This window comes from Bos grunniens, chromosome 10 (assembly GCF_055505025.1).
Source record: "Bos grunniens cultivar Pamir isolate PY7600 chromosome 10, Bosgru_T2T1.0, whole genome shotgun sequence".
Classification (NCBI taxonomy): domain Eukaryota; kingdom Metazoa; phylum Chordata; class Mammalia; order Artiodactyla; family Bovidae; genus Bos; species Bos grunniens.
The window spans coordinates 51873034-51891850 of NC_141174.1; the positions used below are offsets into that span (position 1 = coordinate 51873034).

Genomic DNA, 18817 nt, shown 5'->3' on the forward strand with positions numbered 1-18817 from the left:
CCCCAGGCTGAACCACACACGACTCAGGTCTAAATGGTCACACCCGAGCTGACCGCCTCCCCGCTGGCCTTTAAAGAAGCCGCGCGCGGTCTAGCTGCCCCGGAGTTCAACTTCCGGCCACAAAATGAGAGGATGTTTTTCTCCTGGCCACGCCCTCCTAGCCACGCCCTCCACGCCCCGCGCTGGCCAGAGCGCGCGGGCGCGCCGGCGAGGCGGAGCCCCGTGGGCGGTCGCTGTGAGTGTCCCTTTCACCCGGCGGCGCGCAGGCACGCGCAGGCACGCCCAGGGCCCACGGACAGCGCGGCGGCGCGCGCGCGCGCTCCCGGAGCCCTCCCCTGTGACGTGCCTGGCCGAGGCCGCGCAAGGGCGCTGTAGCTGCCAGTGCCGCTGTCATGGCGTCTGAGGCGCTGTCTGAGGAGATCCCGCCGTGGTCTCTTTAGAGCGAGGGGCGGGCGGCTGGGTATGGAGAGCGGCCCTGAGAGCCTGCAACCGCTAGAACACGGAGTGGCCGCCGGGCCAGCGCCAGGGACAGGTTCTCCGCAGGAAGGGCAACAACAGACCAGGCTCGCCGCTGGGGATGGTCCTGGAGTATGGGCGGCGGAGAGCAGCGGCGGGAAGGGGCAGGGGGCGGCGGCCGGCGGGAGGAGCCTCTCGGACTCGGCTTCTCCCGCCGGCTCTCCTCAGGTTCTGGTACCCTGCAGCTCGCTTCCGAGCTTGGACTTGAAGGAGAGCGATTTGGAGAGTCCTGCTGCCCAGAAGGAGCCTGTAAGAGGACAGCACAAGGTGACCGCCTCCCCGGAGACAGCCGAGGCCGGAGCTGACCATGGGCTGGGTCCAGCGGGAGATGGGGGCGCCCGGCCGGTTCCCGCCGGCACCTGCCAGGAAGAGTCGGCGGCCGCGGGCTCTTCGGAGCCCAGCAGCGGCGGCGGCCTCAGCAGCAGTTGCAGCGACCCGAGCCCTCCTGGGGAATCGCCGAGCCTGGACTCCCTGGAGTCGTTCTCTAACCTACATTCTTTCCCCAGTAGCTCCGAGTTTAATAGTGAGGAAGGAGCTGAGAACAGGGTCCCCGAGGAGGAGGAGGGCGCGGCGGTGTTGCCCGGGGCTGTGCCCCTGTGTGGAGAGGAGGAGGTGGAGGAGGAGGAAGCCCAGGTGCTGGCGGCCTCCAAGGAACGCTTCCCGGGACAGTCTGTCTATCATATCAAGTGGATCCAGTGGAAGGAAGAGAACACACCTATCATCACCCAGAATGAGAATGGCCCCTGCCCTTTACTGGCCATCCTCAATGTTTTGCTTCTGGCCTGGAAGGTACATTCCGCAGCTTCTATTTCCTACAGCTTTTGGGGAGGGGTAAAAGAGGGGTGAGAGAGTTGCTGCATTGTCAGCTGATATCTTCTTCCTTTCTTTCCTCATTCATCAATAATCCCCGTTTCTTCCTACACGAAACTCACTCTGAGATTGTCTTGTTTAAGGAATATTCTCATGTGTATGTCAGAAAGAACTGCCGGCAACCTAAGATCTCTCTTGTCGCTTTCAACAGCTGTGCCTGATGCACTTGAAAACAGCCAGGTCTTAGAGCATCCTAAATCTTTTGATTATTTTTTAACTATATTTTTCTGTTATTCCTTCTTACTGACTCTATCCTATATGCAAAAGCGTGAAGAACTGGACAAAATCATCTTCAGAAGTTATCATCAATCCATTATATCAGGGAGCAAGTTTTGATGGTTATGTTTATGCTCCATTTGGGTGTGGATACTTAAGGACGTGGTAATAGGGAAGATGTGGCCCCTTAGACAAATTCCATTTATGGAAAAGTAATGGTCTGAGACCTAATTACCATAACTTCTTGGTTTTCAAAGATTGTTTTTATTTTATGGATGGTTTTTATTTGCCTCATTTCTTTGACTCTTGTTAAATAGTCTAGCATTATTACCCATAACCACACAGAATGTGTTAAGAGAGCTAAAATTATAATAACAAATAAGAAAAGATATATTCAAGATAAAGGAGCAAAAGAGGAAAGGACCCTTCAAAAGTAACTGTACTGAGGACTCAGGAGTGAGTTACCTGTACATGAAGTGTCTTATTTAAGCTTGCAGTTTTAGAGTGCTGAGAAGATGCATTTTAGAGCACATATTTTACTGTCAAATTGAGAGCTGTATCTATAGATAAAATGTTCCCTAGAAAAAAATAACCTGGATTATTGTGACCAGTTAGAAAGAAAATCAAGTAAAGGGAATAGTGTTTATGAAATTCCCTCATCTTCCTGTCTAGCAAGGGATAATGCAAAAGAAATAAGATTAGAAATCTTACCACTATCAAGTGCATAATGGCACTCAAATGTTTTTAGTGGAGATTGCTTGCTCTTGAAGAGCTGTTGAGCTATTTGGAACTGCAGCATTGACTCCTTGAAATTACTAAAGAACAATGCAAGACAATATACTGTAAATACTAGGTTATAGGAAGCAGATTGAAATGCATTAGACATCCCAAGAGGGGAAATTTTCCTTTAGTCTGGTGTAGTTCCAGAGAGCTTCATGAAATTTTTATATCTTGAAGGAAGCTTTTAAGGAAAAAGTAGGATTTAAAATAACAGAAAAATGGGAATCCTGAGAGAGGGAAGGATATAAACAAAAACGAATGAAAACAGAATGAATAATACATGTGTGTATGTGTTTTGGATGACAGGAGTGGAAAGTTCATATTGCAAGATAATAGAAAATAAGATTGAAAAGGTGAAGAGCCACTTGATGAAGGACCTTGAATGCTAGACTAAGAAGTTAGATTTCATCCTATAAGCCAAAGTCTCCAATCTGTCTGAAGGAGTAACTGTTTCCTTTAGGCTTTTCTCACTTCCTAGTTTCTGCATAGTCCTGCAGAAGCTCAAAGGAAAGAGCAAGTGCTGTGGTCTCACATATTTGAGGATAGATGAGCATTGGATTGGTCTTTGAAAGACAGCTTCAAGTGAATGACCGTAACGTTTGGGTTCCCACTTTGTGTGAGATAATAGAATACAGAGATGAGTAAGATGCAAGAGTGCCCTCATGTAGCTTAGTATTGATTCAGAGACAGACATATAAACCATAACCCCAGTGCAGTGTGGAATTATGCTATGGAATTACAGAGAAAAGTGTAAGTGAGAGTGGAATGTGTCAAGGGAGAGCTTCATAGAAGAGGTAACCTATGTACTGGGTCTGATGGGTGAGTAAACGAAATTCCTTTCAGGCCGAGGGAGTAGTATGTTCAAAGATGCTGAAGCAGAAAAAGGTTTGTTCTATTTGGGGATTCTAACCTTGGTTGGACTGCGGCGGAGGAGGAGAAGGAAATGGCAGTAGCAGGAAATAAAATTGATGTTAGGTCAGACTCTGAATGAGAAAGCATGTTAAAGAGCGTTAAGATTATTTTATAAGTCTTTGGTTCTTACCTTTTTTTTCTTTCTACCTTAAGGTTATTGATGCACACAAAAATTACTTAGTAATCATCAGTGATAAGGAGATGTATTAAGAGAAGCAAGGTTGGATAGAGCAGTGTCCTAAAAGTGAGCCAGGGTTTCTGAGGTCAGTACTGTTCAGAATAGTACTTAGTTGTTTTTTGCCTTTTACACTATCATTCTTTCAGTGTTAATAGAATTTTCCAAGCTGTATGATGTGTGATGACATCCTTGCCCTGACGGTTAATGGAATGTGTGCTCTGCATTCTTGTGTTTAAAATTTTTCTCAATTTTTATTTTTAGTATAGTAAATGTTGATAGAATCCATTTAAACTAGAGCTTCTTAGGATCCTCAGTGATTTTTTAGGACTGAAGAGGGTCTTGAGACCAAAAAGTTTGAGAAATGCAGTTGTAGAGAAAAATAGTAATTAGAGTATGAAAGTTTTCCCTGGTGGCTCAGTCAGTAAAGAGTCTGCCTGCTATGCGGGAGATCTGGGTTCCATCCCTGGGTTGGGAAGATCCCCTGGAGAAGGAAATGGCAATCCACTCCAGTATTCTTGCCTGGAGAATTCCATGGACAGAGGAGCCTGGTGGGCTAGAGTCCTTGGTCACAAAGAGTCGGGCATGACTGAGTGACTTAACTTTCTTTCAGTGTATGAAGGTAATTGTCAGATTTCAGAGGACCCATCACTAGGCTTGTTTAGACTTTATATATAGTTGATAATAGGAAGCTATTATAAATTATTGGATAAAGGAATGACATAATGAAAGAGATCTTTTCATTTGAGATTAAACTAGAAGTCAGACTGTAGTGAGTGTAGCAACAGGAATTGATGAGATTAACTCTTTTGGATGGGGAATTCTTTACCCCTTTTCTTTTAAGAGGATAGTGCCACACAGCCTAAATGATGAATTGACTACTAACTGGATATAGGAAATTAAGGATGTGATACTTTTTCCAATTTGAGTAATAGAGAATTGCTTGGATCATTCAAAAGATAGAGAATGTGCTTTTGATGGGAAAGTTGATGCAACGTTTGGTTGTGTCAGATTGGAATTGTCTTACTAACAGTCATAAAAATATAAATGTTTATTATACCTTCAGAAGAATAGAATGGGCCTCAGAAAAGAGGTCAAAATTATGGGAAAAATTGAGTTGGAGAATTATTGCATAGATTTAAGTATGGTATCTATGAGAATAAATTAATTCTCCATAGTAAATGGTGAACAGTAGTTCTCAGCTATTCGGGGAGGGACTTCCCTGGTTGTCCAGTGTCTAAGACTCTGCACTCCCAGTGCAGAGGAGCCCGAGTTCCATCACCGGTCAGAGAATTAGATCCCACATGCTGCAACTAAGAGTTTGAATGTCGCAACTAAACATACTGCATGCTGCAACTAAAGGTCCTGCATGCCTCAGTGAAGACCCAGCACAGACAAATAAATAAATAAAGGCGGTGGGGAGAAGGGAATGTAAGCAGTAAAGATGAAAGAGTATAAAAGAAACCAGTATAGGCCCAATTTGAGATGTAGATGAGAACTAGAAATGGGACAATGTCATAACAGTTGTCTGGGAGAGAGACTCTTAATTTTTTTTTTTTTTAAGTGACTTATTGTCAAATGCAACAGCGTTAAGGAACTGGTGAAGTAGGAAAGATTGTTGCCAAAAAGGACAGGTTTGAGAATAGGGCATTACAAAGTTAGGATATTGTGGAATCCTCAGAGGTGGTAAAATTCTCTTCAGAGGAAAAGAACAACAATCTTTTTTTTTTTTTTTTTTTTGCCCTGAAGTAATGGAAAGAAGATACAAAGGCAAGGTTATGTTAATTAAAATGGAGAGAAAAGTGAAAATTGAGGCCTCATTCTCAGTTTTGGCAAAGTAACAGTTGATCTCATCAGTAGTAACTATTGAACTTGCCAGTAATTAAGAGGAGAGGTTGCAAAGCTTCAAAGTGTGATTTTGTGAGAATATTATGTTGTATTTTAAAGAAGTTCTCATCTCATTGGAAATTATGCCTAGGAATTGAGGCATAAGTAGAAAGTTGTAAGTGGCCCTGGCTAAATTGGCGTACTCTGAAAACTTCTAGTATGTCAGTTTTGCTCCTCCCCCCATTAGTTCTCTTATCTCTGGAAACAAGAGGGGGAAGAATGGCTGTTTAGGATTATCAAGTATTGGGTTTTTCAAGGGTTGATTCATTGTGAGTCAGTGGAGTTAAGGGTTGAAAGTAAAAGAGTTGATCATCTTTTTGGGGGGAGAATGAAGCAATGAGAAAAATCAATTTTTTAATTTTTCTGCTAGGGAATTCTCTAGCAGTCCAGTGGTTAGGGCTCTTCACTTCCACTGCAGAGGGCACAGGTTCTGTCCCTGGTTGGGAAACTTTAAAAAAAAGAAAGAAAGAAATCAATAAACTGAATACATTAGGAGGATTTGAGTGATTCAGAGGAAGGAAGTACCATGTTTCTGAGTGAGAGATGACAGGTAAAATTATCAAACATGATAAGTACTGATTTGGAAATGTTGGAGTTTTAATTAGACGTGTTGGTTTAGGACTGATGGAAAATAGATGATCATTAATAATCTGTAAAATAGTTGAGCTTTGATAATCCAGTAAATCAGGAAAGAAGGAAATCTGTTCATTAATTTGAGCTCAAATTTTCTAATTCTCTTAACTGACACCAGGTAAATTGACTCAAATTTATGTCTCAGAACAAATATTTTCATTTGCTTCTTTAAAAGAGACTGGTTTTGGTTGTTTTTAAATAATTTTTCTTTAGTCTTTCATTTTATCTATCAAAAACAATGCCATTTATAGGTTTACTTGAGGACTATGACCCAATGAATCAGTTATGTTTATAAAAATCAACAAGTCAGAAGAAATGTAAAATTTACTTTCTTATGATACTGGCCTATACTATAAATGTTGAATCTGAGTGATGGGTATTTGTCATTATGCTGTTATTTTTTTCTACTTTTGCATATGATTTAACTTTTGCATTATAAAACATTTTTAAAAGCTTCTGCATTAATATTTTTATATCATGAGACATGTTTAATAACAGAGGGAGTCCCTCCTTTGTCACACTTTTGTTTTTTTATAGAAAGAATATAGGTTTAAGGCCCACATACTCAAATATATATGTATGTGTGTGTATATATATATATATAGACATAAGTGAAGTGAAAATCACTCAGTCGTGTCTGACTCTTTGCAACCCCATGGACTATACTGTCCATGGAATTCTCCATGCCAGAATACTGGAGTGGATAGCCTTTCCCGTCTCCAGAGAATCTTCCCAACCCAGGGATCAAACCCAGGTCTCCTGCATTACAGGTGGATTCTTTACCAGCTGAGCCACAAGGGAAGTCCATATAGACATATATGTATATGTAACTTATACTGTACTTGTAGTAGAGGACAGATAGTATTGTAATACCTAATTGGTATGTAACATGTTAGTGAAGACTAAATGCACTATTCTGATTTAAGATGTGCTTCAATATCTTGTATTTAAGATGCGCACATATTCTCTCCTGCCTAGCCCTTTTGGGTGTAAAATTCTTTTCTTTTTGCTTAGCAGGAGCTGAAGTGATCTCCCACTCCACATCAAGGGAGGAACACCAGGATTCTTACGTTTGTTTATATTAGGCGGGTTGCTTCTAGGTTTAGACATTAAATCTAGAAACTGTAAAAGAAGAATTGATGTATTTGATTCAGTAAAAAAAGAAAAGAGCTTAAGGTTAAAAAATAGACAAAAATATACCCCTTCGCCCAAAAAACTTCACCAGGAACTAATTCAAAACACACACTACAAACTGAGGGAATTATCTGCGAGACTACTGTATGTGTCTAAGGGCTAATTTCTCAGTTTACAAAGAACCCATAAATTAGAAAAGGAACTTCCTTGGTGCCCCAGTAACTAACACTCCATGCTTTCAATGCAGTGGGTACAGGTTACATCCCTGGTCAGGGAACTAGATCCCACAATCTGCCAAATAAATAAATATTCAAAAATAAATAAATTAGAAAGAAAAAGATGAGCAACGCAATAGCAAAATGAGCAGAAGGCCATTGGCAGAAAATTCAGTGAAGTTCAAATGGACATATCCTCTGTCTCATTATCACCTGCAGAGGCTGTGCTTCTTCCCAGAAAGCTTTTGCTCTAGTTCTCCTTCTCTCCTGGTGACTTTTCTTTTCTTGGACCCTTTTCTTGCTTTTGACTAGGTTTTATTTTCTCTTTATTACTTCCTGACTTATAGGAATATTGTAGCCACACAAATATTCTCATATTCCACTTTTCCTAAAGAAGGTACAAAGCTCTTTTGAGAATTTCCAAGTGTTCAGTTCAGTTCAGTTGAGTCGCTCAGTCGTGTCCAACTCTTTGCCACCCCATGAACTGCAGCATGCCAGGCCTCCCTGTCCATCACCAATTCCCAGAGTCCACCCAAACCCATGTCCATTGAGTCCATGATGCCATCCAGTCATCTCATCCTCTGTCGTCCCCTTCTCTTCCTGCTGTCAATCTTTCCCAACATCAGGGTCTTTTCCAATGAGTCAGCTCTTTGCATCAGGTGGCCAAATTATTGGAGTTTCAGCTTCAACATCAGTCCTTCAAATGAACACCCAGGACTGATCTCCTTTAGGAAGGACTGGTTGGAGTTCCTCGCAGTCCAAGGGACTCTCAAGAGTCTTCTCCAACACCACAGTTCAAAAGCATCAATTCTTTGGACTTAGCTTTCTTTATAGTCCAACTCTCACATCCATACATGACTACTGGAAAAACCATAGCCTTTAAAAAATAAAAAAAAAATAAAAAAAATAAAGACTACCTAAAAAAAAAAAAAAAAAGATATAAATACCCTCCCAGTAAAAACTGTCAAAGTATTCTTGTTATAATTACCATGTTTTTATATTTAGGTTGGTAAAAAAAAAAAAAAAAGAAAAACCATAGCCTTGACTAGATGGACCTTTGTTGGCAAAGTAATGTCTCTGCTTTTTAATATGCTGTCTAGGTTGGTCATAACTTTTCTTCCAAGGGGTAAGCATCTTTTAATTTCATGCTGCAATAACCATCTGCAGTGATTTTGGAGCCCAGAAAAATGAAGTCAGCCACTGTTTCCACTCTTTCCCCATCTATTTGCCATGAAGTGATGGGACCAGATGCCATAATCTTAGTTTTCTGAATGTTGAGCTTTAAGCCAACTTTTCCCCTCTCCTCTTTCACTTTCATCAAGAGGCTCTTTAGTTCTTCACTTTCTGCCATAAGAGTGGTGTCATCTGCATATCTGAGGTTATTGATATTTCTCCTGGCAATCTTGATGCCAGCTTGTGCTTCATCCAGCCCAGAGTTTCTCATAATGTACTCTGCATATAAGTAAAATAAGTAGGGTGACAATATACAGCCTTGACGTACTCCTTTTCCTATTTGGAACCAGTCTGTTGTTCCATGTCCAGTACTTGCTTTCTGACCTGCATACAGATTTCTCAGGAGGCAGGTCAGGTAGTCTGGTATTCCAGTCTCTTTCAGAATTTTCCACAGTTTATTGTGATCCACAGAGTCAAAGACTTTGGCATAGTCAGTAAAGCAGAAATAGATGTTTTTCTGAAACTCTCTTGCTTTTTCCATGATCCAGCAGATGTTGGCAATTTGATCTCTGGTTCCTCTGCCTTTTCTGAAACTGGCTTGAACATCTATAAGTTCATGGTTCACATATGGCTGAAGCCTGGCTTGGAGAATTTTAAGCATTACTAGCATGTGAGATGAGTGCAATTGTGCGGTAGTTTGAGGATTCTTTGGGATTGGAATGAAAACTGACCTTTTCCAGTCCTATGGCCACTGCTGAGTTTTCCAAATTTGCTGGCTTATTGAGTGCAGTACTTTCACAACATCATCTTTCAGGATTTGAAATAGCTCATCTAGAATTCCATCACCTCCACTAGCTTTTCTCATAGTCATGCTTCCTAAGGCCCACTTGACTTCACATTCCAGAATGTCTGGCTCTGGGTGAGTGATCGCACCATCGTGATTATCTGGGTCGTGAAGATGTTTTTGTACAGTTCTGTGTATTCTTGCCACCTCTTCTCAATATCTTCTGCTTCTGTTAAGTCCATACTATTTCTGTCCTTTATTGAGCCATCTTTGCATGAAATGTTCCCTTGGTATCTCTAATTTTCTTGAAGAGATCTCTAGTCTTTCCCATTCTATTGTCTTCCTCTATTTCTTTGCATTGATCGCTGAGGAAGGCCTTCTTGTCTCTCCTTGCTATTCTTTGGAACTCCGCATTCAAATAGGTATATCTTTCCTTTTCCCCTTTGCTTTTCGCTTCCCTTCTTTTCACAGCTATTTGAAAGGCCTCCTCAGACAGCCATTTTGCTTTTTTGCATTTCTTTTTCTTGGGGATGGTCTTGATTCCTGTCTCATGTACAATGTCACAAACTTCCGTCCATAGTTCATCAGGCACTCTGTCTATCAGATCTAGTCCCTTAAATCTATTTCTCACTTCCACTGTATAGTCATAAGGGATTTGATTTAGGTCATACCTGAATGGTCTAGTGGTTTTCTCCATTTTCTTCAATTTCAGTCTGAATTTGGCAATAAGGAGTTCATGATCTGAGCCACAGTCGGCTCCTGGTCTTGTTTTAGCTGACTGTATAGAGCTTCTCTATCTTTGGCTGCAAAGAATATAGTCAATCTGATTTTGGTGTTGACTATCTGGTGGTGTCCGTATGTAGAGTCTTCTCTTGTGTTATTGGAAGAGGGTGTTTGCTATGATCAGTGTGTTCTCTTGGCAGAACTCTATTAGCCTTTGCCCTGCTTCATTCTTACTCCATGGCCAAATTTGCCTGTTACTCCAGGTGTTTCTTGACTTCCTACTTTTGCATTCCAGTCCCCTGTAATGAAAGGACATCTTTTTTGGGTGTTAGTTCTAAAAGGTCTTGTAGGTCTTCATAGAACTGTTCAACTTCAGCTTCTTCAGTGTTACTGGTTGGGGCATGGACTTGGATTACTATTATATTGAATGGTTTGCCTTGAAAACAAACAGAGATCATTCTGTCGTTTTTTGAGGTTGCATCCAAGTACTGCATTTCGGACTCTCTTGTTGACTATCATGGCTACTCCATTTCTTCTAAGAGATTCCTGCCCACTGGTGCTGCTGCTGCTAAGTCACTTCAGTCGTGTCCAACTCTGTGCGACCCCATAGACGGCAGCCCACCAGGCTCCTCTGTCCCTGGGATTCTCCAGGCAAGAATACTGGAGTGGGTTGCCATTTCCTTCTCCAGTGCAAGAAAGTGAAAAGTGAAAGTGAAGTCGCTCAGTCATGTCCGACTCTTAGCGACCCCGTGGACTGCAGCCTACCAGGCTCCTCTGTCCATGGGATTTTCCAGGCAAGAGTACTGGAGTGGGGTGCCGTTGCCTTCTCTGTCCTGCCCACAGTAGTAAATATAATGGTCATCTGAGTTAAATTCACCCATTCCAGTCCATCTTAGTTTGCTGATTCCTAGAATATTGATGTTCACTCTTGTCATCTCCTATTTGACCACTTCCAGTTTGCCTTGATTCATGGACCTCACATTCCAGGTTCCTATGCAATACTGAACCTTGCTTCTATCACCAGTCCCATCCACAGCTGGGTGTTGTTTTTGCTTTGGCTCCATCCCTTCCTTCTTTCTGGAGTTATTTCTCCACTGATGTCCAGTGGCATATTGGGCACCTACCAACCTGGGGAGTTCATCTTTCAGTGTCCTATCTTTTTGCCTTATATACTGTTCATGGGGTTCTCAAGGCAAGAATACTGAAGTGGTTTACCATTCCCTTCTTCAGTGGACCACATTCTGTCAGACCTCTCCACCATGACCCGTCTGTCCTGAGTGGCCCCACACAGTATGGCTTAGTTTCATTGTGTTAGACAAGGCTATGGTCCATGTGATCAGATTGGCTAGTTGTCTGTGATTGTGGTTTCAGTCTGTCTGCCCTCTGATGCCCTCTCTCAGTGCCTGCCTCTTACTTGGGTTTCTCTTACCTTGGATGTTGGGTAGCTCCTCCCGGCTGCTGCCCCTGACCTTGGGCGTGGGTAGCTCCTCCTGGCTGCTGCCCCTGACCTCGGACTTGGGGTAGCTCCTCTTGGCCAAGTTATTACTTATAAAAATGGAAAAACAGATGGTGAGCCAAAGATTCCATTTTAGCCTCTGCCCACCCTATTTGTTCTTAAATATAGATCCTTTAAGGAGAGATAAAAACTTCACACAGTGGTGGAGTTTGTTTACACAAAAGATGCAAGCAGCACTTCTGAAGTTTTCATTTCCAGTCAGTCCTAAAAATTAGGGTTGGTGTAATATCTCTGGATTTGTGAAATAAAGTGGAAATGGGCAGATGATATTATGAATACTCCCTGTGGTGGTTGTCCTGTTAGCGATGTCCTCATTTTTTCTTGTCCCTTTGCTATGAGTAGTCCTTCAGTGGAAAACTTCCCCATTTTCCTTCCGTCCTTGTTGATGTTGAGTCCCAGGTAGCATTTGCACACAGGTAGTATCATAATAACCCTAAGTACGCAATTATTTTTATGTCCAGATACTCTGCTAAGTATTTTATATGTATTGTATGCATTTTCTGTTTTAATTTTCTCAACCACATCATAAGATCCTTGTGTAGTTATTGTTCCTATTTTACATACATAGAAAATTGAGGTACATAAAGTTCAAATAACTCACCCAAGGTAAGTTGATACCCACTCCAGAACCTGAGCTCTTAGTTCAGCTATTTGGTTGGAAAGTTAAAGATAACACCTGGTGGACAATAGGCCTGGAACAAACCAGGGTGGAAGAAGAGCTAGTGATAAAGTCAGAGAAGCAGAAACAGACATCATGAATCATGATTCCTTAGAACAAATCCTAGGGATCTACTCTTTGCACAGATTTGTTCTGTTTTCAGCCCCATATGTTTTATCCCATGTCCTGTGAATTCTCTGTCACTTCCAATTTCAGAGCCTTTCTTGAGTTCTGTGGTGAGTGAGCTTGCCTTAACCATGAAAGTTTATTGACTGTATTCTTTAATATTTTCAAAAATTAGTAAGTTTTCTCTGTCCTGCTACTCTCCTAATTCAAGCTACTTTCCATCTTCTGTACCTTCTAACTGGTCTCTTACCTTATCCTATTCTCATCTATCTTGCAAACAATTAATATAAAAATTTCACTGTTACTTTTTCTTTAGTAGGTTTTTCAGCATTGGTAAGCTTGCTGAGCTGCTTAAGTATAAGTCCAGTGAAATTTGAACTAAAGATGTCTTCTTTTACTCATGAATCTTTTACTGGGAAAATTCTCTGGAACAACATTCTTCACTGTTTTATAATCCTTTGAATTGCATATTAAATAGGACATTCTTGAAAATCTAATACATATGGATGCATCTATAATTTCTGATGTTAAGCATTTTTAAATAGGCCTTGATGTTGTGGGGTTTGAGTTATGATAAACATCTGTGGTAAAAGTGTTGCAAATTGCTAGAAGTTGAAGCTTGTCTCTTATTAAAAGTTCCTGATTTGAAATACTGATGGCAAGTAGAAAGTTAAATATTTAGTATTTTTAAGTACAGTAATTATTTTTAATAATAAATGAATATTACCTATAAGAAATTAGAATGTAAAACATGATTTACAGTAGCTTGTAATACATGTTTATTTGCTGGAGCCAGAATTAAAAGCATGTTGAAAGGATCCTTAAGTTTTTTAGCTCTTATTTTGAAAAAAACCTACATTCTTCTCTTTGATTCCAGTTAACAGTACTTACAGTATAATTATTTTACAATTTGAACTTAAAAACTCATCAATACTATATGATTTACTGCATATTCAAAATCAGTGAAACTTGAACTGAAAAAAAAAATTTTGTTTTTTTTAGCCACGCTGCATGGCTTGCAGGATCTTAGTCTCCCAACCAGGGATCTGACCTGTGCCTCCCTGTCCTTGAAGTGTGGCGCCCTCACCACTGGATAACCAGGGAATTTCCAAGAAATTGTATTATTTATGTATTATTTAGTGATCCATTTTACCATAAGTAATGAAAAATAGACTGCAGCATAGGAATCAAATAATTCATGGACAAATTAAAAATCTTTGTCTCCTGAGTTCCATCTCAACTTTCTGTTTGAATGTCAAACTAAATTTCACAGTTATGAAGCAGATATCATTTCTTATACAAACTTACCAAATTTTTTGTTTTCAATAGGTGTAGGGATCTTAATTTTTGGAGTTTCCTAAACCTTAGAGTCAACTTTAGAGTTAATTTTTCTTTTCCCATTATCCTCCACTTTTCATTGGTCATAAAGTTCTGTCAATTCTTCATTTAAAATATATTTCAGATGATGTTTTATATAAAACTTCATTGAAAGTGTTACTGTTTTTGGAAGTCTGTATATTAATTTTGTATCCTGCAATTTTATCAAACTCATTGATGAGTTCTGGTGGTTTCTTGGTGTTTTTAGGATTTTCTGTGTATAGCATGTCATCTGCAAACATTGATAGTTTTACTTCCTCTTTTCCAATTTGGATTCCTTTTATTTCTTTTTCTGGCATGGTTGCTATGATTAGGACCTCCAATACTATGTTGAATAAAAGTGACGGAAATTCCCTGGAGGTCCAGAGGTTAGAACTTTGTACTTCCACTGTAGGGGACACAGGTTCAATCCCTGGCTGGGAAACTAAGGTCCCAGAGCCACATGGTGCAGCCAAAAAAAAATGTGTGAGGGAGCATCCTTGTCTTCTTCCTGATCTGAGATGAAATGGTGAAGTGCTTTTCACCACTGAGATGATGTTAGCTGTGGACTTGTCATAAGTGGTCTTTATTATGTTGAGGTGTGTTTTCTCTATACCCAATTTGTTGAGAACTTTTATCATAAATTAATACTGAATTTTGTCAAAAGTTTTTTGTGCATCTGTTGAGATGAACATACAATTTTTATTCATCAGTTTGTTAATGTGATGTATCACATTGATTGATTTGCAGATATTGAACTGAGCCATCCTTGCATCCCTGGGATAAATTCCACTTGATCATGGTGTGTAATCCTTTTTATGTATTGTTGAATTCGGTTTGCTGATATTTTGCTAAGGATTTTTGCATCTATGTTCATCAGTGATATTGACCTATAATTTTCATTTTTGTGTGATATCTTTGGTTTTGGTATCAAAGTGATAACTTGCCTCGTAGAATGAGTTCAGAAGCATTTTTTTGTGTGCGATATTTGAAATAGTTTGAAAAGAATAGGTATTAACTCTTTTATAAATGTTTGTTAGAATTCATCCTATTTTTTTTAATAATTATTATTGTACTAAACATCAATAGCTTGGAAACAAAGCTGTAAAACAACAGACAACACACACACAATTGTTTGCTACCGATGCATGGTTGACCAATGTCCTACCTAATCAATAGGTTTTTTTTGTTTTGTTTTGTTGGGTCTTCGCTGCTGTGTGGGCTTTTCTTCAGTTTTGGAGAGCGAGGGCTACTTTCTAGTTGCAGTGTGCTGGCTTCTCATTGGAGTGGCTTTTCTTGTGAAGCACAGGCTCACAACTGTGAGCGCTTGGGCTCACAATAGTTATGTCATGTAGGCTCAGTAGTTGTGGCTCCCAGGCTCTACAGCTTAGGCTCAATAATTGAGGCACACGGGCATAACTGCTCTGTGACATGTGGGATCTTCCTGGATCAAGGACAGAACCTGTGTCTCCTGCATTTGCAGGCAGATTCTTGACCACTGAGCTACTAGGGAGCCTGATCTTGGACTTTTATTTGTTGGGAGTTTTTTAAATTACTGATTCAGTTTCATTACAGGTAATTAATCTGTTCATATTTTATTTTTTTTCCTGGTTCAGTCTTGAGACATTATACATTTCCAGAAATTTGTGCATTTCTTCTAAGGTTGTCTGTTTTATTGGAGTATAATTGTTGGTGTGTGCTTAGTCACTTCAGTCGTGGCTGACTGTTTGTGACCCTATGGACTACAGCCCACCAGTCTCCTCTGTCCATGGAATTTTCCAGGCAAGAATACTGTAGTGGGTTGCCATTTCCTCCTCCAGGGGATCTTCCTGACCCAGGGATTGAACTTGTGTCTCTTGTGTCTCCTGCATGGGCAGGCAGGTTCTTTACCGCTAGTGCCACCTCAGAAGCATAATTGTTGGTGGTACTCTCTTATGATCCTTTGTATTTCTGTGGTGATAATTGTACCTTCTTTTTCATTTTTATTTTTATTGATTTGGGCCACCTCTCTTTTTTTCTTGATGAGTCTGGCTAAAGGTTTATCAGTTTTGTTATATCTTCTCAAAGAACTAGCTCTTAGTTTCATTGATTTTTTCCCCGCCCTGTATTCTTGGCTAGCTTTCCCATAACATGTTTTTGTGTGTGTTTTTTTTTCCCTTTAATAAACTCTAAAGAGACAATGGAAAGAAAGTCTTAGGATCATTAACAAAATCTTTGGCATTTGCTTTTGTGGTGATGGTGGTAGAGGGAAGCAAAAAGAGAAGGAGCTTGCAGGAAGATCCTTTTGTGGTTAAAAAAAATTAAAATCTGTTGATGGTTCCTAAGTATTGGTGGGAAGCAAGTATTTCTTCATTGTTGTACTCTTTAATCTCTAGCTTTAGTGAACATCCAGGATTTTTAGCTGGCTAAGATTCAGGAACTGAATATACTACTGAGTATACTTGGGAATAGTCAGTTAAAATATTTACATATTTGTTGTCGCACGTCTAAAATCTATATAAAGATTGTCATTTCCTGTTTCAAATACTTGAAGCAAGATGTGGTAGGTGGTTGTTATTATTTGGAAATTGCAAGACTAAAACCTGAAATCATCTATTTGCAGAAATCTAGGATTATAGAATGTATTTCCCAAATACATACACTTGTTAGTACTTTGCTTTTTTATTTTGACAATTTTATAGTAAGATCACTACATTGACCAAAAGAGGATAAGCTGTTTGTTTATGGGATTTTCTAGTAAAATATATATATTTATTTTACTTTTGGCTATTCTGGGTCTTTGTTGCTCTGCAGGGGCATTCTCTAGTTGTGGTACACAGTCTTCTCATTATGGTGGCTTCTCTTACTGCAGAGCACAGGCTCTGTAGTGTGTGGGCTTCAGTAGTTGTGGTTTGCAGGCTCTGGAGCACAGGCTCAATAGTTGTGGCTCACAGGCCTGTGTGCTCCACAGCATATGGGATCTTTCCAGACCAGGGATTGAACCCGCCATGTCCCTTGCATTGGCAGGTAGACTCTTCACCACTGGACCACCAGGGAAGCCCTCTAGTGAATCTGTTTCTGTACTGGATTTGTCTGGAATAAAAGAATGTATAGGTCTTATTTTTTTCAAAAAGCATTGTTAGGTGTAAATGGGACTTTCAGATTGGTCTGACAATTATTCAGAATGTAAATATTCACAGTGTATGTAAACTACTAGTTTAAATATCAGACCTTCAAAGTGGTACTGAAACACCTTGATGAAATATTACCTAAAAGCAGTTAAAATCATCTAAAGCAGTATTCTGTATACTTTTCCTGTAAAGGTACGTGCGTGCTGAGTTGCTTCAGTTGTGTCCAACTTCTGTGCGACCCTATGGACTGTAGCTTGCCAGGCTCCTCTGTCCATGGGATTCTCCAGCAAGAATACTGGAGTGGGCTGCCATGCCCTCCTCCAGGGGATTTTCCTGACTCAGGGATCGGAACCACGTCTCTTACATCTGCTGTATTGGCAGGCCAGTTCTCTACCACTAGTGCCACCTGGGAAGGCCTCCTGTAAAGGACCAAATAGTAAATATTTTTAGGCTTTATGGGCTGTACCTGGTCTCTGCTGCAAAGATTCAACTTTGCTATTATAGTGCAAAGCAGCCAGAGACAGTACATAAACAAATGAGAGTGACACCCAATAAAACTTTATTTAGAAAAGCAGGGGACTTTAACTTGCCAATGAATTTCAACTTAAAAAATAATATTTATGGGAACTCTCAGTACTTTCTGCTCAGCTTTTCTGTAAACCTAAAACTGCTCCAAAAAAAGTCTATTACAGTTTCTGGGACTTCCTTGGCAGTCCAGTGGTTAAGACTCTGTACTTCCTCTATAGGGGGCATTGGTTCAATCCCTGGTCAGAGAACTAAGATCCCACATGCCACATGGTGCAGCCAAAAAAAAAAAAAGTTTATTACAATTTTTCTAAATGTCCTAGAAAATAAAAATTATTTAGAATGATCAAAACCTCCATGACATCTGTTGGTTTTCACTGAGTGATAAAGCCCCCGGGTGACTAACTCATCCGTTTCAACTGTCAGGTATGCTTTCAGAGGGTCTAAAAACATCCTGTTTTACAAGGATTTTTTTAAAGACTTAAACGCAAACAAAGAGGTAGAGGTGTCACATACTGTTACTACATTTGATAACATAAATACTCAGAGCACTTTCCTCAACACTTGTTGGAGGAATTGCTGATTTAAATGATTTCCTTGGTTGAACAGAAAATAATTGCTAAAATATTAATTCTTGAAGATTTTTGAATTATGCTGCTATTCTATCATTGATATGTTAATTACTTTGAGTTTGCATCCTATAGTATTTATTTTTCTTCTATAAATATACCAAGGAGTATCCTTTTTAGTAAATCAGCTAAAATATTTACAATCATTGGCTGTAATATCTGTATAACTCAGCTGATAATTCATTTGAAAAATTTAGACTTTGTTGCAGCTGAATTAACTTTTGAAACTTAAATGTGACTATAACATATATATCTACTTTTAAACTTTTTATCGTGACATGTAGCACAGAAAATACATAAAACAGAGATGTCCAGTTTAACAGACTAATTATAAACCAAACAGTGGAACTACCATGCAAGTCAAAATATAAAGCATTGCCAGCACCCCAGAAGCCTCTTGTATGTCTCATTCTAACTATAACCCCTTCCCTTATTCCTAGGGTTAACTACAGTCCTGATTTTTATAGTATCCATTTTCTTTTTTTAGTACATGTGCAGCTCTAAATAGTGTAGTTTGTTTTGCCTGTTTTTTAAAATTTTACAGATGGGCTCATGTAGTATGAATACTTCAGTTTATGACCAATCCTTTATACTGTATTCATTTTAGCTATTCAACGACAACAATAAAAAATGGTCAAGGTAGACTGAAGTGATGGGATATTGAGCTGTGTTCCAGCCTGTCTTCAGAAAAATTGCTTCATGGGTGATCTGTGAAAACATGTTTGGTGCCACTTCCTGCCCTTTAACCACATTTTCTGTCACGCAGGACACTGTTGCATGTGCCTAATGACAATCAGGATGGGTGATGAAAGGCATAGTGCTTGTTTTTGAAAACAGATTTCTCAGTGACTCTGTGAGATCTTGAATTTTATGGTGATA

At 39.9% G+C, this 18817-nt stretch overlaps 1 protein-coding gene across 4 annotated transcripts in view; it reads left to right on the forward strand.

Annotated features, from left to right (window-relative positions):
* The first annotated feature begins 368 nt into the window (after nucleotides 1-368).
* MINDY2 (MINDY lysine 48 deubiquitinase 2) overlaps nucleotides 369-18817 on the forward strand; it is a 76473-nt gene continuing 58024 nt past the window's right edge. For 3 of the 4 annotated variants that reach the window (XM_086321228.1, XM_086321229.1, XM_086321230.1), the window contains exon 1: nucleotides 369-1305. In XM_086321228.1, the coding sequence (XP_086177354.1) occupies nucleotides 463-1305 (843 nt within the window). In that variant the 5' untranslated portion in view covers nucleotides 369-462. Of the gene's footprint in view, nucleotides 1306-14424; nucleotides 14477-18817 lie in introns of all 4 variants that reach the window. The other variant, XM_086321231.1, reaches the window with a different exon arrangement.